This window comes from Acomys minous (assembly GCF_964271855.1).
Source record: "Acomys minous genome assembly, chromosome: 9".
NCBI classification, from domain to species: domain Eukaryota; kingdom Metazoa; phylum Chordata; class Mammalia; order Rodentia; family Muridae; genus Acomys; species Acomys minous.
In genome coordinates, this window is record NC_140490.1 from 34,135,498 (window position 1) to 34,157,144 (window position 21,647).

At 40.0% G+C, this 21,647-nt stretch overlaps 1 protein-coding gene across 5 annotated transcripts in view; it reads left to right on the top strand.

The window, feature by feature from the left end:
* CFAP20DC (CFAP20 domain containing) overlaps positions 1–21,647 on the top strand; it is a 260,697-nt gene that overhangs the window by 93,860 nt on the left and 145,190 nt on the right. For all 5 annotated transcript variants that reach the window (XM_084794501.1, XM_084794503.1, XM_084794502.1 and 2 more), the window contains one exon: positions 9,485–9,641. In XM_084794501.1, coding sequence (XP_084650627.1) covers positions 9,485–9,641 — 157 coding nt within the window. The remainder of the gene's footprint in view (positions 1–9,484; positions 9,642–21,647) is intronic.

Consider the following 21,647-nt stretch of genomic DNA (forward strand, 5'->3'; position numbering starts at 1 on the left):
TATTTTTGACTTGAGTCCTCAATGGCAAGAACAATTTTAAAAATTAATAGCCATCACATTAAACACTGGAAGCCATCACATTAAGCACTGGAAGTGCCTCCTTAGTCAGGGCTCACTGGAATCCATTTCCCTTCTTCTTTACTGTAACTTCGGTTAGTTGGTGATGGGTCGGATGCTCATCACTATCTTGGTATATGTGCTACAATGTATAATACATTTAATTCTGTTTGAATGTTCAGCCATGAGCTGTTGTTCAGAATGAATCATCCACTGGAGATAGAACAAAGCAATGCAATAAGTTACCATGCCAAATCTTTTAGCAATCTTCACAACTCAGACACCTAGTGTTTCTCATTTAAGTGGATAAATTCACCCTCCAGCCTCAGTGGGAGAGGATGTACTTGGTCCTGTGACTTGATGTGCCAGGGTGGGTTGGTACTCATGGAGGGCCTCTCCTTATCTGAGGAGAAGCAGAAGGGGGGATGGAAGAGCCGCAATGTGAGGGTGTTACTGAGAAGAGAGGAGGGGGGGCTGCAGTCAGGCTGAGAAGTGACTAAATTAATAAATTAATGAAAAATGTCACCCTCTAAAACTTGCACCTTCTTGAACTAAATTCTAGTGCCATCTGCTATAAACTTTAATACAAGCTAGAAGTCTAATTCTACCCAAAACTGCTCAAAGACCATTTTGCCTTATTTTTCTCAAACATCATGTTTCCCATTAAGCCAATATTTGGAAATTTGGGTTTAAAAAAAAACAGCATTTAGTTTTTCACTATCACTGAATGAGAAGGCAATAAAAGACAGGCATATTCAGATACAAGATTATCTAAGATACATCAATTAGTTTCTTAAAATTGTTATAAATAGCCTTCACTGTATTATTTATGGTATTTATTTAAGGGTTTGTAACTGTTTCATCTCACTCACAAGAATGTCAGTCTTTAAATGTCCATTTTTCTTTCTTTACTCCTGTCAGGCTAATACCAGTGCTGCATTTATTTCAGGAAAGCTTATCCTCTCCTGACCTCAGATACTGAGGAAGCACCACTGGCCAAAGGAGGTTTAGAAACAGACAACTCAGCTTTAAGGCTAGCCCACTCTTAAAGCATGCACACAAGCAGCACGCTCTGGGGAGCGAAGTGTGGGCCTTGGGGGCTTTATTGCAGGCACACAGATTCTGGTTCTGTTGCTTCTTGGCTACAGACCCTTAGGCCAAGTCCGTTCATTTCTTAGCACTTCAACTTTCTTGTCAGTTAAACAGAGTCAGTGGTGAAACTCACTCAGTAGCAACTCAAGCTCACAGTAAATGCTTACTTAATATTAGGTTCAAAAAAGACTGCTATTTTGTTCTTTTCCCTAAACATGAACCCATTAACTTCTACTATTGTAAATCAATGACTAAACTGGTTTATCTTAGCTAACAAATATTTATTAAGTTACTAAATGCATGTGAACCAAAAATGAATGACATTACCATTCTCAAGGATAGTATAATACTGTACAATAACTCATAGACCAGTCCACACAGCACTGGTATGAAAGGAAAATACCAGACGTGGCTAGTCAAACTGAAGATAACAGACATGGCTAATCAAACTGGAAATGGTTGCAAATAATTTAATTTCCTGTGGTAACAAGATATGATTGATTAAAAAATTCAGGAGCTGAGTCACAAAGCATTCACAATATTCAATACACAAATAAAAGATGTCTCTAAAGATAGAACATGGACAAAAGTAATATCCATCATGTAGGGATGGGGACCTTGAGGTGTCAGGTGACACCTAAGCAAGGATGTCTAGTGTTCCCCAGAGAGGAGAACTTGTAAAGTGACAGCTGCGGTAGGAGAAGCAGACAGCCCCTTCCAGAGCCACAGCCACAGCCGGGGTGCACTGCCCCCAGTGGCTGGTGGGTGCAACTGCAGAGGAGTGGACCCTTAATTTAGGAGACAGGGTGCTTCTGGGGACATTTGCACCACATGTTTGTAAGTTTTTAAGTTAATGAGGAAAAAGAGTAAAGAGACAAAGGCCATATACATGGCAGCTACACTAATGAAGAATCAGGGGGCCAGGGCGGGGGGGTGGGGCAGGGAATCAGGCACTCAGAAGCACAACCAAGGACTGGCACTGTTTGGTTGATAGAGTGCTTGCCTCTTAACCCTGGGCTCAGTCCCCATAACTGCATGAACTGAGCCCGCTAGTGCACATCTATAGTCCAGCTGTCAGTATGTGGAAGAATACCAGAAGTTCAGACTCAGAAGCACATACGTAACAAGTTTAAGGTCATCTGAGCTGTATGAAACCTTGTCTCAACGAGAAAGAAAAGGGGGGATGGGAGAACCAACTGTGGATATGTTATTGGGCAACTCTGCATCTGACCTGTCAAATCTTTGGTCCACATACCACATACATGCCAGTAAGATACTCTGTCCTCTGTGTTCAGACTGGCATAGCAAAGGGCAGTTTTTAAAAGACCTGAGCTGTAGATGACTAGGAGCCTACAGAAGGAAAAAGTGCCTGCTTGTGGATGCAGAGCAAGTTGCCTGTGGGCGTAGTCTTCTGTCTGAGTAAGAATAGAGGGGGTCGCAGACCACAACGACCACGAGTGGAAACCTAGTCAGAGCCGTATATTGGAGTAGACCACACAGAAATTAGTCCTGTACCTCAGCTCTCACAAGGGACCGCACAGAAACGAGCCCAGGTGTGTTGTGTATTACCTCTGCAAGAGTCTGGACAAGCACAGACCCTGAACCCTTGCTCACACAGGGAGTAAAAACATCTCCAAATTGAAAAACAGCCTTGCCCAGAATTCAGATTCTTCCACACTTTTTTAGAAGACGTACAGCCAGTGCACCTCAGACAGAAAGGAAAACTTGCTACCAAACTAGTTTTATTAAAACCAGTATTACTACACAAACATCAGATAAGGATTCAACAAGTGTTATTATAGGCCAGTCTTCTGGTATATGCACAGTTGCAGAACTTCTCAATAAAATGTGTGCAGGCTGAACTCCGACTAATTATCAACAAGATCATTCACTGTGACTGGGCTTCCTTCCAGGGAGGAGAGAATGGTAGAAGGCAGGCATCTTGTTAGGGTTCCCACAGCCAAAAGCGGCTTGGGAAGGAAAAGGTTTATTTCATCTTATAACGTGTAGTCTATTATTCAGAGAAGTCAGAGAGAAACTCAAGGCGGGAACTGAAGCAGAGGCCATGGCAGAGTGCTGCCTATTGGCTTACTCCCCGTGGCTTCCTCAGCTTGCTTTCTGACAGCATCCAGGGCCACCTACCCAGGAGTGGCACCTCCCAGAGTGAACTGGGGACTCCCATGTTAACTGTCAATTGAAAAAAATGCACCACGGGGCAGACTGATAGGGGAATTTTCTCAATTGAGTTTCCCTCTCCCAGAATGACTCTAGCTTGTGTCACCTCAACATAAAACTAGGCGGCACACCGTATCAGCCAATCAGTAGACACGGGGAAAACCCTTTGACAAAGTGCAGTGCTGCCACAGGATGAAAATCCTGAAGGAAGGTGGACTAAGGAGCAGGCAGCAATATAGCAAAGGATAAATATGACAGACGTGTGGCCAACAGTAGTAGGAGCAAAAGACACCCTTCAGGATCTGCCTCAAAACACAATGAGACCAGGCTGCCCTCTTTCCCCACTCCTGTTCCATATGTGCATGCTTGAAGGATTCAAGTGAGAAGGAAAGGGGAGAGATATCAAAAAGAAGTCAAGGCATCTGTTGGCATAATCCTATTTGTAAGATACACTAAAGAGTTCATCAGAAAACTTAAAATTGATTAACCCATTCAACAAAGTAACAGAGCATGACCACCCCAAACTCAGGAGTTTCCTGTATGCCAGCAGCAAACGTGACAAGAAAGGAATCAAGAAAGAGATCCTATTCACAATCGTTTCTTAAAATATACCTCAGACTAAGCCTAACCTAAAGAGAAAGCTTTCTCTACAGTGGAAATTATAAAACGGTGCAGAAATCAAAGAAGATGCTAGAATGTGGGTGAAAAAAAAATCCCGTGCTCTTTTATTCAACAGAATCAGCACAGTGAAAATGCTGTGTCACTGAAGGCATTCTGCTTGATTCAGTAGATTCCGTGTCTACTCCAGTGACACTGCCACAGAAAATAAAACCCACATGGAAGCAGGAAAGGTTCAGAATGTCCAAAGCAGGCATGAGTAAAAAGAACAGTGCTGATGGTGTCACGATGCCTGACTTACGGTCACACTATAGAGCTGTATGTAGTAACAACAGCATGGCACTGATAGAAAAAAACAAACCAGTGAGTCCTCAGGGCCTGAATAAAACCTACATAGCCACAGACATCTGCTTTTCAAGAAAGACGCTAAAAACCTGCACAAAGAAGGATGGCTAATTAGCAGATGGTGGTAGAAAAACCGGATAACCATATGTGAAAGAGTGAAACTAGACCCATATTGCTCATTCTATATAAAAAAAAGCTATTTAGAATGGATCAAAGACCCTCGTAACAGATATAAGTCCCTGAACCTGCCATGGGAAGGGACTTCAGTACATAGGCAGAAGCAAGGACTTTCCGAAAAGAACCCCAGTAGCTAAGATAATGAAAACAGGCAGATGGGGTTTGATGAAGTTAAAAGGCTCTGCACCACAGAGGAAACATTTATGTAGTGTCAGCGCGCAGAGTGGGAGAAAACCTTTGCTATCTATACATCTTGTTCCAAGTGTGGATCAAGAGTTTGGAGAACACCCACTGACGGTGCCAGGTTAAGTCCTAGGACTAAGAGTTGTCCCAGAGACACAGAGTAATAGAAATAAAAAGTTTATTAAGAAAGAGAGGCACTCCCAAGACACAGTGCGATCTGGCAAAGGACTTACCATGACCCTTTATAGGCCATGTACAGTGCACCATCTTTCTCTCATTGTCTGTGTGTCGTTGGCTTTTCCAACTATTCTATGGGGCCTAGCTGGGGCAAGGTTTGTAGCCCTCTACCAACTGTTTTCTTTCATGTGAGTTTCTGTTCCCTCCAGTCCCTCTCCTGACAGCCTGATAGAGGATTGATACCTGAAACCTGTTTTAAAAAAAACAAAAACAAAACCTCAGGCCCTCCTCACGCTGGCATAGCAAGTGCTTTTTATCTGCACAGCCATCTCCCCTTCGCAGTGGTTCATCGTCACCATTAATGTGTGAGAGATACCTGGGAGATGAGTAAACTATGTCTGAGTGTTTATTTGAGCTTGGGGACTCTGGCCTAATTGCAGGTTTCACGTATTAGGAGGTGGTGGACTCACTCGTGGAGTGCATGTGGGGTGGGCGGAGCACTGATGGAAGTGGGTCTCAGCACACAGCACTGAAGGGTCAGGTCTTGCCCTGTCCCGCTCTTGTCTCCTCTCTGCTCTCTGGCTGCCATCAGGCAGACAACTAGACAACTTGCCTCTACTTTGCCCTCCCCATAGTGTTTTTTTTTTTTTTGTAATGGACCCAGCAAATTTGAAACTTCCTAAGAAATGAACCAAAATAATTCTTTTCTCAAGTATTTATCACAGGGAAAAATATTGCTGACATTATATCAGAACTACAGATGTGTACACACTTAAATGAGAGAGTTTGAAATGTATTAAAAAAAAAAAACCTAAAAGGACCAAATAGAGAAAGACAAATACTGTGTAGTGAAATTATAAGACTCTTCTTTTTAAAACTGACAGGAAGGCAATGCCGGGAGTCGCTGTCAGTTAGCCTGAACTATTTGGCATTTGTTGGAAGTTTATGTAATGACTACAGAATATACATTGTTTTCAAATGTACATTGAACATTCACCAAGAATTTTTATGTGAATCTCAAAAATATCCTGAAGATAACACATTCTTTCTGCTGTCAAATTTCTTTCCATTGCTATGTATCAGCTCACAATTACGAACATGTGAGGTCATCGTTCTTTCCTGTTGCATTAAAGTTGTACACAAAAATAGAATAATTAAAGATGAAGAAAATGTCAAAAAGCATAAGGACTTTAATAATGGGTGATACCCCAAGAATAATGAAGATGTAGTTTATAAAGAGCCATACAACCCACTTGTTAGGAGGGTTTATCCTCTTTCCCAAAACGTTGTAACACATTCATAGCATTTATATGACTATCAATTGTTTGTTGGAGCTTATGAAAAATTTTATGGGAATATACTTGTATTTTCTCTAGTCAAGGTGTATTTGTGAATGGTTTCTCTGGGTTTTTCAGGATCTACTTTCTTGGTGGTGAATCCATGGAATAAAGATATCAATTCTCAGACATTTGATTAAGGGTTGGAAATATAAAAGTTCCTGTGGTGTGTGTTTATGAAGACGTGAATGCATTTGCATATCTTCAAATCTTCATATGTACACACCTACCATGATCTACTGAAGATTTTCTAATCATAGTCAGGTCGAGTGGATAAAAGCATCGTGGCTGCCATGGATAAGCAGCGGTTTCCTTGGCCTCTGAAGGAGGTGGGCTCTGATTCCCTAGCAGAGCTGCTAGGACAGCCCAGAGCACAGTCAGATAATCAGGGAATAAGGAAAGGGCCCTAGGGTGAAATAATGTGCATGTTCACCTGTCTTCTGTACCTGGTCACTTCTTTGTTAAAGCCAAACTTGGTCAGCATGGTCAAGCTTTTCCAAGAAGTAGAAGACTTAAGAATCACTCTTTTAAAAGATAGATAATAAAAGCACCAATTAACTCAAAATGTAAAGGAGGGAAGTTGTATGGCGGGAGAAAAAGTTGTCACTTTCTCATTGCGTACAATATTTACATTCCCATTAATAAAATCCCAGAATATTAAATGCTAGGGGAAAAGAGAGTAAACAAAAGATGATAATCCAGGAACGATGAAGTTTAGGAAGCAGGATGTGTAAGGGAACTAAAGGTCGTTTAAGAATCAGGTGCAAGAGGTGAATTAGTATCTGACACTGGCAAAACAGTAAACTACAGAGACCAGGAACAGTTACCTGACTGGCTTAACAGGATGAGCAAGTGAAACCTTGCCAGTATTGGGCTTTTTTTTTGCATGTATGACTTATGATTGAAACAATTTTAAGTAATTTTGTCTAAACCCATACATCCTAAGGCCCCTCTGTGGTGACTGTGTTAAGCAGAAGCCACATGGCTGCCTCTCTTCCTAGGACAGAAGACTATCTTATGTGTGTTTATGTCCCTGGAGGGGAGGCAAGGAAGCTCATCTGTACTCAGTGTGTAGGGGAAGAATAAATGGCATTTCTGGTAGCTTGAACTAGTTAGCTAGAACTGGGGCATGTTAAGTCTTTTAGGAAAACAATTACATTTATAGAACAATAGTGATTGTATAATATTCTAATGGATAAAAGAAACACACACCTCCATTCCCTATGATCTGGCTCTCACCTGGCCATCAATTGTTCCTTATATTCTAATAATTCCCATGTCAGCCTTCTCACTTCATACTTACTTGACTGACAGACAATAGACTATTCTTTCTTATTATTTTTTATCTTTATTTTTACATATACATTTATATTATTACACATATATACAATAAACTACCTACAGCAAGAAGAACCACAAAACATTCAGAATTCTGTCTGTGGTAGAAGGGAGGACAGTGGTTTTCTTGACACATTAGAACCCATCTCCGTAAGGAGGTTCTCTGATTTTTATCATCTTCTTTGAGGTAGGCTGGGTGTTTCCAGGAGTTAACCTGCATTAACCTGCAAAGAATCTTTAAAGTAATGAAAACATCTTTAAATTCCATATTCTGTAGGTCTCTGAGGTTTTTGAAGACCTTATCTATTTTTCCTTATCTATCTATAGAATCATCTCTATCTGTTGCACCTAACAATTAACTTGTATTACTTAATTATCCTACACAGCCTGCAATAGCACTTTCAAAGTATTGGATGTAAACCTTGTATTATAGTTGAGTTGTATGGGTACAATACCACATATTAGAGTAGAAATATATATAATGTGTGTGAAGAATAATCTTACATTTGAATTCTATACCATTATATCAAAATTAAACTTATTTTGCATCAATATATAAAATTCTATACCAGCGAATTAAAAATAACCTTGTGAGCAACAAGGCATTAAGTTGAGGAGTAGATTCACTAGTCTACTTTTTGTCCTGTCATCCCTATATCTTTCTATATTCCCTGTTCTTTCTTCCTTTCTTTTTTATTCTTTATGTGTCTCAGTGATCTTTATGCTAACTCAGACACAACTCAGCCCCAAAGACCTCTGTCACTTAGAACAGTCCTACATCAAGATCCACCCAAGCTTAATTTCCCAATGCTCTGCATTTGCATATTATTATGTGTAGAACTAAAGAAACATTTCTTCTTGTTGAGACTCTTAGAGTCTCCTTCCTGATTCTTGAGAACTTGGCCTCATGGGCTTTAACCGCTACCCCCCCCCCCAAAAATAAAGCTTCCCCCATGTCACAATCCATTTGATTGTCATTATCCAGCTATGCTAAACCCACTTTCTCCATAGCTAACTCCAGGCTGTTCTCCCCAAGACACCATAGTGTTCGCACAGCCTAGGAATGTAACGTTTCCTGTTGAGACGTCTACAACAAATAATCATTTTGGTTTAATCAGTAACTCAGGACAATCTCTTACTGATCTGTTACCAAGACAACCTTGGACTCACCTCCATAGTAAAATTAACATCCTCCCTAGAAAAGGTCTTATTTATAAACTGCTTCCAAAAATAATTCAAGACCCTAATATTTAAAAGAGGCACATGGAATTTTAATATTGCTTTTGTTTCAATTTCAAAAATTATTTTTCTGCTTTTATTGTACATTCTTAAATATGTCTTAATTTTTCACTAATGGTTATTTTTCGTCTTCCTTTATTCAGTTAGGCCATAGAATTCATTTGATGAAGTGCTAAGGGATCTAATTGTTTAATAGGCTGGAATTAGTACCTGCAAGAGTACTTCAAAATTGGCACACACCCAGCATAATTACAAATCCTCTAGAAGAATCTATTTTTTGTATAACAGGTTAAGTGGTTGTAAGTAGATAGTACTGGGTACCATTTAACCAAGCTTCTGATTTAATCCCTACCTTTTAAAAACCAAAACTAAAGTATCTAATTGTAATCAAATTAATCCCCTTGGGAAAAAAAAACAATGGGCTACTTCTCTCTAATGTTCAAGCTTCAAGTGATGTAAAGCACCTGCCTTTAGCATCCCCCTAGCATGGTGCCCACGGACAAGAGAGCTGTTGTTCCGGGGATGGGTCACTCACGATGGCAGTGCGATAGTCAGGTAACCACTGTGTAGTTCAGATGGTGGGCGTTTGTGGAAGAGAATCAAGGCCACTTTAAAGAAAACTTAAGTCAGAACTGAAAGAGCTCGCTGGAGCCTGGGGAGGGGTGGATGAGATGGTCCGTGTGGTGTGAGTCTCCGCATCTGTGCCGTGGAGGGTCCTAACTTGCGTCTGCTTCTCTTGATCTCAGTGGTGCAATCTGTGCATTGACCTGGTCGCCTTCACCAGTGAGATATTCAAGGGAGCAGTCTTCCAGTCATTGGATGGCGTTATCGTCTCTGCTAACTGTAAGCTACGGAAGATCTTCACTTTAAAGTCAAAGCCTCAAGAAACAGCTGATAGAGATGGTACGCTCTCTTTTCACGTTTCGGGGGTGGGGGGGGGCTCCTTTAAGAGAAATGTAAAGCGAGAGATAACTTAAACATCAGTTTAGAATGGAAATTAAGTTATAGACAAGAAAGTTTGTTTTAACTGAGAACAGTCTGAGTACTGGATAGACTACTTCGAATCGCCTCCTGCAGTACACACGGTTGCCTTTCCTCACCCCTTGCCAGCACCTCTGTTGTGTCCCCTGTGATGGCCGCTCTGGACTGGTGAGGTCGAGGCTCTGTAGTGGGGATGTTGAACATGTTTTATGTTTGCTACCCTTTCATACTTGCTCGTTTGAGAGCCGCGGTTTCCTCAGCTTACTTAGTATCTGAGTTGTTAGGACTCTGGGCAGGTTGTTCTTTGATATTCTAGATGGCCGTCCTCTGTTCTGTGGGCTGTGTCTTCACTCAGCTCATTGCTTGCTTTGTAAGACAGAAGTTTCACATTTCATGAATCCCTGTCTCCCTCCTCTTGCTATTGCTTCCTGGACTATTGGAGTCCATTCTGGTACTGCACTGCTTCAGGTGTGGATAATCCTGTTTTCTCTGTAACATTTTTTTTTAAGAGACTCTCTTTTCTCTATTTTGTAGTTTGGGCATCTTTGTCCAAAATCAGTCACTGTGATGTTACTAGCACTGTTCCCTTTGCTCAGAACTGCTTTGGTATGCAGTGTGTATTGTGTGGCCATGTGAGCTTCGCAAATGTTTTTTCTAATTCTGTGACAACTGTTACATTAGGGTTGTGTAGTCCAAGGTGGCCGTCTCACAGTGGAGGAATTGCTCAGTCACATGTGATAAGTGTCTCAGAAGTCCCAATCTGCAAAAGACCACCTGGAGAGTTCCTCAGGCCCACTGGTCCTCAGTCAGTGACAGATGCCTGGAAATGCTGGTTCTAGCAGCAGCAGCAGCAAGGAAGAGGGCCAAGAGAGCACAGGGAATCATCTTTCTTTCCGCATATCCCTCCTTTTGTTGGTGCTGCTACCTGAAGCTACATCACAAACGTCATTGCTTGCTTGCTTTTTTCTTTCTTTTTGCTTTTGTTTTTGCTTTTTTGTTTGTTTTTTGAGACAGAGTTTCTCTGTATAGGGAACTCACTCTGCAGACCAGGCTGGGTCTCAAAGTCAGAGATCTTCCTGCCTCTGCTTCCTAGGGCAGCTTCATTGAATTTTATAAATGTTACTCTTTGAGAATTCCGCATGTAGATACGGTGTTATTTGAATTTTGGCAGGCATGGCAGGGATCTACGGCTCTCTTGCAGTGATGTAACATTTTTTAGGCTATTCATTGCTCTGATCACGAGCCTGGGGAGAGCTTTCTACCTCTGCTGTTTTACGTTTTTCATCAGAGAGATCTTTGACTTTCTTATTTAAGCTTTTTCCTAAGATAATATTTGAAGATAATATGAATCAGGTTGTTTTCCTGATTCTTCTTATCATATTTCTTTTTTGCACATATAGATAAACTTATTTTTGTATGTTGATTTTTATATTCACATACTTTTCTGAAGGTGTTTATCAGTTTTAGAAATTTTATGTTAACATCTTCAGACTCTCATATGTATCAGATCATATTTTCTTCAAATAGAGATATTGGCTTCGTGCTTTCTTATTTGTATCTTTTATTTACTTATTGAGTCTTACTGAAATGCTTGAAGGTTTTCACTATGTAGTACAGCATTAGATATACTTCTGTCACATTTTGCCTTTTAGTGACTGGTTCCTTTTTATTTCAGGTTTTTATTGGTTTTATCATGTTTATTATGCTAAACTTTGTCAGAGGCATCTATTGATCATCATGTGATTTCTGTCCAGAGTATTATGTATGTACAACAGTTTCTGTGTGTGCATTGGTTTATCTTGCATTCCTGGAACAAAACCTGCTTGGTTGTGGAGAATAACCGCTTTTTTCCCCAGGAGGGTGGGCCAGGCCTATTTTTTATTCCATTTGGACGCTTAAGTTTTTTAAAGGTGGGTTTCATAATCAGAAAATAAAATTGTATGTCCTTTAAAGACAACTTTATGTTAAAGTACTTAGTAATAAATGTTTTTTGAGAAACTATTCAATTCCCCTCCCTTTCCTTCCACCAAACTTTTCATATACCTCTCCTTGCTCTTTTACCAAACTCTTGACTTCTATTTTCTTTAATTATTATTATATACATATATGTATGTTTGTGTATTTTTGTATGTATATGTATGCATATACATATATTTATGTATACATAGATATAAAATATTTTCCTAAATACATACATTAACCTATTCAGCCAATGGAATCTTACTTGTGCTCATGTTTTAAGGACTGACCGTGTGGTAGTGGATGACTGGTCTGTGTGCTCCTCCCTAGGGAAGACTCATTTTCTGCACTCAGCATTGCTTGGTTGCCTTTAGCTCTTTGCATAGAATTCAGGCTGTGAAGGCTTTTGTCTGTGCACCTTAGCATGTCTATTGTTGTTTTTGTTCAGCTCAGTTTTAGGTAGTTATTGTTGCTAATAATTTATGAGTGTGTTTTCTAACATTATTAGGTGACATAATGTCACAGCAAACCCCCTGTTCCTCTGGCTCTTGTAATCTTCCTGCTCCCAGTTCGGAAATAATCCCTGAGCCTTAGGTGTGGGCATTGTTCTATATTTGGGACAGGGCTCCACAGCTCTGCATTTCAGTTGGTTGTGGTTTTCTGTAATGGTCCCCATCTGTTGAGAAGTGTCGTGGTATAGGACCATTGCTTGGTGGGGAGGGAAGAGCAATAGAAAGGAGGAATAATGGTACAAGTGATCTAATGGGAGAAATGAGAAAAAAGAGGAAAGGGACTCTAACCAGGGAGTAGGAAGGGAGACAAATACAAAATGAGGGCGAGAATAAAGTAACAGTAAGGATGTCTAAAAGGTATAGGAATCATATTACAATATCTACCTAAAAATAAAAGCCTATGCATTTTACCAAAAGCAATTTACAGATTCAATGCAATGCCTATCAATATATCTATACAATTTTTAAAAGACATTGAAAGGTCAGTTCTCAACTTCATATGGAAAAACAGAAAACCTAGAATGGCTAAAACAATCCTGTACAATAAAAGATCCTCCGGAGGAATCTCCATACCTGATCTCAAGCTGCACTGTAGAGCAACAGTAATTAAAACAGCGTGGTATGGCACAGCAATAGGCTGGTTGATAGATGGAATCGAATCGAAGACCCAGAAATGAATCCACACATACATGGTCACTTGATTTTTGACAAAGAAGCCAAATCTATTCCATGGAAAAATGATAACATCTTCAACAAATGGTGCTAGTCTAACTGGATGTCTACATGTAGAAAAATGCAATTGGACCCATATTTATCACCATGCACAAAACTCAAGTCCAGATGGATTAAAAACCTCAACATAAAACCAGAGATACTAAATTGGTTAGAAGAAAAAGTGGGGAAGAGCCTGGAATACATTGGCACAGGAGACAATTTCCTGAACAGAACACCAACAGCTCAGGCCTTAACACCAACAATCAATAAATGGGACCTTATGAGGCTGAGAAGCTTCTGTAAGGCAGGAGACACTGTCAACAGAACAAAGCGACAGCCCACAGACTTCACCAACCCTACATCTGACAAAGATCTAATATCCAAAATATATAAAGAAGTTAAGAAATTAAACACTGCCAAACCAAATAAGCCAATTAAGAAATGGGGCTCAGAACTAAACAGAGAATTTTCAACAGAGGATTATCGAATGGCTGAGAAACACTTAAAGAAATGTTCAAACATCTTTAGTCATCAGAGAAATGCAAATCAAAATGACTCTGAGCTTCCATCTTAAACCCATCAGAATGGCTAAGATCAAAAACTCAAGTGGCACCACAAGCTGGTGAGGATGTGGAGAAAGGGGAACACTCCTTCATTGCTGGTGGAAATGAAAACTTGTACAACTACTTTGGAAATCTATCTGGCGCTATCTCATAAAACTGAGAATAGGGCTTCCTCAAGACCCAGCTATTCCACTCCTTGGAATATACCTAGAAGATGCTCTACCACACAACAAGGACATATGCTCAACCGTGTTCATGGCAGCCTTATTCATAATAGCCAGAACCTGGAAACAACCTAAATGTCCCTCAGTCAAAGAATGGATAAAGAAACTGTAGTACATTTACACTATGGAATATTACTCAGCTATAAAAAAACAAGGAAATCCCAAAATTTGTGGACAAATGGATGGAACTAGAAATGATCATACTGAGTGAGTTAACCCAGAAGCAGAAAGACTCACATGGTATATACTCAGTTATAATTGGACACTAGCCCAAGAGGCAAGTCACATGATAGTCTTTACTTAACAGGAGATTAGGATAGTTGTGAGGACATCCTATTGGGACTCTAGGTGAGAGAAGTATGGGAAAATGGGGAAACAGAAGGATCCAGAGGGTCCTAGAAACCTATAAGAAGAACATCATGACAGACAGATCTGGGCCCAGGGGTTCTGCTCAAACTCTTGCACCAAGCAAGGACAATACTTGCAGTAAACATTGAATCCCTTCTCAGTTCTAGCCAATAGACAAGACATTCTCCACAGTTGAATGGAGAGCAGGGACTGACTCGGACGCAAACTCTGATGCCCTATATTCGACCACTTCCCCATGATGGGGAGTCCTGGTGGTACTCAGAGAAAGAATAAGCAGGCTACCAAGACGAGACTTGATAACCTATGACCATTTAGTAGGGGAAGACGTCCCCCTCGGTCACAGACCTAGGGCAAGGGAATAGGGTAAAAGCAGGAGGGAAGGAAGAACAGGAGGATACAAGGGATGGGATAACAATTGAGATGTAATCTGAATATATTAATTAAATTTAAAAAACTAAACAAAATAAATAAATAAATAAATAAATAAATAAAAGCCTATGATGACTGTAGTAAGTCTACGTATAAATACATAGCTTAAATGAAATACCCTCATCTGGACTGATGACGCTCCCTCAAGGCACCAAAGACCATCTAGCAAAAACACATACACCGGGCCTATTTGGGGTTGTTTGTCAGGTTTTCCAAGAAACTTCCCAAACGTTACAGTCTATTGCCTTCCGCTGCCCCTCCAAGGTAGATAGTAAGTTTCTATTGCTGAAGACATCATACACTTCAGCTACAGAACCCAGACTCCTCTGAGCTGGAACTAACCAGAAGGAATGCCTCCTCTCTGAATACTAGTTCTCATGGTTCTGGAAGGTACCATGAGGACTTCCAGCAGGGCTGTGAAACTCAACAATGGCCAGCACAGCAGGTGAACCCTAAGGGTTCATCAGTGGCAGCCATCCCTCCATGGCAATCAGCCACTCGCCTGCTGACTTCGTGACCCACTCAACAAGAGGGAAATCATGCCTGGTTCGGAAAATCTGGCCAGCTACCCAGGCTACTGAAGTCATAGACCAGCATAATCTCTAATAACATTCTAAATATTTGTCCGTATACCCACAGATAAGAGTATTATCTTTTAGTAAATATAATATTGTTTTTGAGAATTCCATACTTTTACACAATATATTTTGATCACATTCTTCCTCCTCACTGAGCTCCTGCTGTCTACCCTAACACCACATCTGTGTTCTGCTACATAGATACATGCACATCCATGTTCTTCACTGCTCTGTTCATAGTGTCTAAGAAATCAGGACTGATGAATGGATAGTATGTATGTGGTACATACATGCAATACAGTTTCATCCAACTATAAGTGATTTTTTTTATGTATAATTATGTTTGGTTTACAAACATTTTGAGAAATTCCACATCTGTGCTCATTACGGAGACTGGCCTACAATCTTATTTTTTATGTGTTTATCCATTTTTGTATCAGTAATACTGGCTTTATAAAATGAATTCAGTGCTGCACTTGGCATTTCTATTTTACAGAATGGTTTGATATGGATTAATGTTAGCTTTTCTTTAAAAGTATGGCAGAATTCACTAGGAAATCAGTGTGGGCATCGAGTTGTTAGTTTATGAGCTTTTTAGTACTTCAACCTCATTGTTCACTATAGGTCAAGTTAAATTTATATATTTATAATTGATAGATCATGTGTGTCTAGAAATTTTTTTCTAAGCTTTTCAGTTCAGCTTTTGAAACTACAAAGCATAAAAAAAATCAAATTTGAACACTATTGAATAATGACTGGTCGATGGGGAAAAATCAAGAAAATTAAAAAATCACAGAATTGACTATAAACAAAGACACAGCCCACCCGACCATGTGGGGCACAATGAAAGTGTTTCTCAGGGGAGTTTGTAAGTACAAAAACCTACCTTAACAATAAAAACCTCAAATGCATGTCTTAATGGTGAAAAAATAGAACTAAGCCAAAGTCAAAATCAGTATAAAGAAGTAATACAAATCGGAACAATACAGAGATCCATATGAAACAAAGGTTTTGCTCTACAAAATGTTGAACATACTGACAATGTACCCAAAGAGAAAGAATACAAATCAATACAATTAGACTGAGAAAAGAAAATTGTAGCAGACACCAGTGAAATTCAGAAGACTGTTAGGCATATGTTGAAGATCTAAATTCCAGGAAATTGGAAAGTCTCTGCTTTATTTTTAAAATTATCCACGCCTTTGGGGTAGTATGTGTGCATTTCAGTAGTTTAACTTGTTCTACTAAAGTAATTTTGCTCGTAATCATATTGATTTGTTCTGGATCAAATGACTTTACCATAGCTTAATATCACAAAAACTTGCCTACGTTTCATGTTTGCTTCTTTTTTGTTATGATAGTACTTTCCATCTGAGCTGGGGTTTAATTGCAAACAGAAATCTCTTGAGGGGGCTGAAGAAGTAGAGGAATTTTAAAAGGAAATTGGCCAATGTCTGGTTTTCTGGCACCCTCACGAGAAACAGATTTCTTCCTCCTGCTTCTCTCCAGTGAGTGACACATGTTGTGACAATTGTCTGATCTGTGGACCCCAGATTACCAGTGCATGGGAGCCTGGTGGATGCACATGTTTGTTTTTTGTGTTGCAAAGCAGGAGTCATTGCATAGGAAAGACACCATGCTACTAAGGATTTGCAAGTGACAGAGAGGTCCAGAGCTCCATAGTTTCCTAATTGTTTTCTTGCTCTGCAGGAGTTTTATGGAGTGATTTGACCACAATAATAATTTCCTATTGAATGTGTTAGAAATGGAAAGTTGAGTTTTTCCTTACATTGTCTGTGTAAGAGTAGAATATGTATGGAGGTATCTCCCTTGTTCATGGATCTGGAGAATTAACATAGTAAAATGGCCATCTTACCAAAAGCAATTTATAGATTCAATGCAATCCCTATCAAAATACCTACACAATCTTTTAAAGACATTGAAATATCAATTCTCAACTTCATGTGGAAAAACAAAAAACCCAGAATAGCAAAAACAATACTATATAATAAAAGATCATCTGGAGGAATTTCCATACCCAATCTCAAGCTGTACTATAGAGCCACAGTAATTAAAACAACATGGTACTGGCATAGCAATAGGCTGGTTGATCAATGGAATCTAATAGAAGACCCAGAAATGAATCCGCACACATATGGTCACTTGATTTTGACAAAGAAGCCAAATCTATTCATTGGAAAAATGATAACATCTTCAACAAATGGTGCTGGTCTAACTGGATGTCTGCATGTAGAAAAATGCAACTGGACCCATATTTGTCATCATGCACAAAACTCAAGCCCAGATGGATTAAAAACCTCAACATAAAACAAGAGACACTAACTTGGTTAGAAGAAAAAGTGGGGAAGAGCCTGGAACACATTGGCATAGGAGACAACTTCCTGAACAGAACACCAACAGCCTAGGCCTTAATGTCAACAATCAATAAGTGGGACCTCATGAGGCTGAGAAGCTTCTGTAAGGCAGGAGACACTATCAACAGAACAAAGTCACAGGCTACAGACTAAGAAAAGATCTTCATCAACCCTACATCTGACAAAGGTCTAATATCCAAATTATATAAAGAACTCAAGAAATTAAACACCACCAAACCAAATAACCCAATTGAGAAATGGGGCTCAGAACTAAACAGAGAATTTTCAACAGAGGATTATCAAATGGCTGAGAAACACTTAAAGAAATGCTCAACCTCCTTAATCATCAGGGAAATGTAAATCAAAACGACTCTGAGATTCCATCTTAAACCCATCAGAATGGCTAAGATCAAAAACTCAAGTAACAGCACATGCTGGCGAGGATGTGGAGAGAGAGGAACACTCCTTCATTGCTGATGGGAATACAAACTTGTACAACCACTTTGGAAATCTATCTGGCGCTATATCAAAAAACTGGGAATAAGACTTCAAGACCCAGCTATTCCACTCCTTGGAATACACCCAGAAGATATTCCAGCACCCAACAAGGACATATGCTCAACTGTGTTCATGGCAGCCTTATTCATAATAGCCAGAACCTGGAAACAGCCTAAGTGTCCCTCAGTAGTAGAATGGATAAAGAGACTATGGTACATTTACACTATGGAATACTACTCAGCTAGTAAAAACAAGGAATTCCCAAAGTTTGTGGACAAATGGATGGAACTAGAAATGATCATACTGAGTGAGTTAACCCAGAAGCAGAAGGAGTCAAATGGTATATACTCAATTATATCTGGACACTAGCCCAAGGGTCGTGTCCCATGAAAGTCTTCACTTACCAGAAAAGTGGGTCTGAGGGGGGGACTTCCTATTGGGACTCTAGGTGAGAGAAGCAAGGGATAATGGGGAAATAGAAGTACCCAGAGGGTCCTAGAAACCTACAAGAAGAACACTATGATGGGCAGATCTGGGCCCAAGGGTCCTGCTCAAACTATGGCGCCAGACAAGGACAATATGTGCAGTAAACTTCAAACCCCTACCCAGATCTAGCCAATGGACAGGACATTCTCCACAGTTGAGTGGAGAGTGCGGACTGACGTTCACACAAGTCTGGTGCCCCATATTTGACCACGTCCCCTGGATGAGGAGGCCTGGTGGCACTCAGAGGAAGGATAGCAGGCTACCAAGAAGAGATTTGATACCCTATGAGCATATACAGGGGGAGGAGTTCCCCCTAAGTCACAGTCATAGGAGAGGGGAGTAAGGGGGAAATGGAAGGGAGGGAGGAATGGGAGGATACAAGGGATGGGATAACCATTGAGATGTAATATGAATAAATTAATAAAATATAATTTTTAAAAGGAGTAGAATATATTATTCTTAATTTAATTAATTGATCTTCAGATTACACAGTGGTCTAGTGCTTATATGCTAGAACACAACCAAAAATATTGAAAGGATACTAATGCTTTCCTTTTAGTTTCACCTGGTGCTATTTTATTAAAAATCAATTCTTTTAGAAGCTGGAAGCAGAGCTGCACATAAGATGTCAAAGGTGCTTTCTTAGAAGTTTGTCTGTGGATTTTAGACTTGTGCTCCATCTGGATGTGGGTCATTTACAGAGCACTGTGCCTATACATTTCATTTGATAATAAAACATAGCCGTGCATATTGACAGCTCTCCAGAGAGGTCACAAGCAGCTGAGTACACCGGATACCTTATAGGCTACCATTGAACATACTGTATAAAGCAAGATGCTACAGTACAGAAAATACATGCACACTCTATTAGATCATGGGAAGTCAATCACAGCCTGGTTAATATAATGGTAAAAAAAAAAACTGAATAAAACACAAGTTAAATGTGTGTTTTAGCATCTGATCTTTCTTTAAGCTCCCACCAAAATTATGATCCAGAATATTTTTAAAAGGGTATAAATTCAGAGTTGACATGTGACAGGAGAGAAAACAGAGGCCAATGGAACTTGTATATTTTTTAAGCTGGAGAGGCGTCTTAAATGAACATATAAAGCCAAAGCCTTGAGCCTACACAGAAGTTGGCTGGCAACTTTAGGGGAGGTTATACATTCGTGACCCTCATAGGGTAAAGGATACAATAAAGATAGTGAGAGTGGTCACAGTTGATTCCGGGGGCTGTTGCCGTATGTTCCATCTCTGCCTGCATGTAAGCACATGGAAGATGCGTTCTCTGAAGAAACTGAACAAGAGAGAGCTCCTGAATTCAGGTACATCCGGCACATGACACAAGTTATAATTAACAGGAAGAAGGAATTATGTGTGGCTGGGGATGTCTTAATAAAATGTTAATAAAAGGTCCATCTGTAGAAGAAGAAAAATTTGTTCTAACCTGACTTCAATGATCATTTTATTGAAGCATAGATATTACATTGTCAATGTTTTCTATGCATATAGAAGCATGCCCATATTCGAAATAGACCCTTTGTGGAGTTGCAGCAATGAGGACACAGTTCTGTATTTCTGTAACCACCATTTTGATCAAGAAGTTTGAGTGTTAAAAATATTATAAAAACGCTACTGTCCTCACCTAATTGTGGCTTCCTCCTTCCTCTCTTCTGTCTGATTAATTGTACCTGTTTTTGAACATAATAAAACTGGGATCATGTGGTGCCTTTCACTGTAGGTCTGTCTGTGCCATGTACCTCTTTGGTCTGCTGCTGTTCACTGCTATGTACTATGATGTTTGCTGAACAACCGTTGTGTCGTTTATTGTTAGGCTATTAAACTAATGCTGCTGGGAACAGCCTTCTGTGATTAGAGTGCATTTTGTGTAGCTGAATGAGTACACACTTCTCATTCTCCAGCTATATGTATGACTTTAGAATTTCATTTCATTTTTAAAAACAGCTATTATTCTAAAAGAATTATTCATCTTGTTATCAAGCTTGTCAGTTACATTAATCCAGTTTTTAAATTCATGTCTCATTATTTCAATATCTTAATCCATTGGTAGATCTCTTAATTTTTTTCTTGGTCCCTTTTTAAAATTAAATTTCTGAGGAGGAGGGAGGGAATCCAACATGGCAACACCAAACATACACCTTATTTGATCAGTAGGACAGCATTGACTGTACAGCGACTTAAGGACTGGATTGAGAACTACAAAACACCAGTGCTGGTGATCCCCAGGTGAGAGGGTTCCAAACTATGTGGAACACAGATGTGTCCAGCCTCAAGCCACATGGCTAATCCACAGAAAAGTCCCTGGGTCCCTGTAGTCATGGATGAGGGCTCCAAAGACTGCCCACACACTTGGCAGGTACACATCTTCCCAATTCCGGAGCTCACAGGGAGCTGTGGACTGCAAAAACACCAGTGTCACACATTGTCCTCCAGCCTGAGGAGACTGTCAAGCTCACCAGAGCAGCTCTCTGCTTGGACATCTTTCCACCTGCTCCCCAGATGCCGGGCCTACCTGTATCACAAACAGGAAGCCAACAGAGACAGTGAACTCATCAGAGGTGAGTTGGGCTAGGTGAGGGACCAAAGTTCCATTGTCCTCCACCCCAAGGAAGCCAGTGAGTCCACCAAAGCAGCCCTCTGCTCAGATATCTTTCTGACTGCTCCCTAGCTGCCTGATGTACCTGGGTAATAAACAGGAAGCCAACAGAGACAGTGAATTTAGCAGAAGTGATGGTCTGGACTGAAGCCCCTTTGTCTTTACCTACCTTCAAATTCTCTGACTATTGTAGACCACCAAACCTGCCAACACCAAAGACATCACAATGGGAAGAGGTCAGCATAAGAATACAAGCAACAATTCTCAGGGCCATTTGATAACACCAGAAACCAGCAGTCGCACTACCATAACAACCCCTGGAGACACTATCACATCTGATGCACAAGAGAAAGATTTTGAATCTGAGTTTATGAAAAATGATAGAGGCCTTAAAGGAGGAAAATAAATCCCTCCAACTAGAATAGTAATACAAAGGAAGAGATAAAAGAATTGAACAAATCACTTAATTAAATTAATGAAAGACAGAAAACTACAATAAAACAAGGAAGTAAATGAATAAAAGAATTCAAGACCTAAAAACAGAGACAGAAGCAGTGAAGAAAACTCAATCTGAGACAATCCTGGAAACGAAAAACATAGGAAA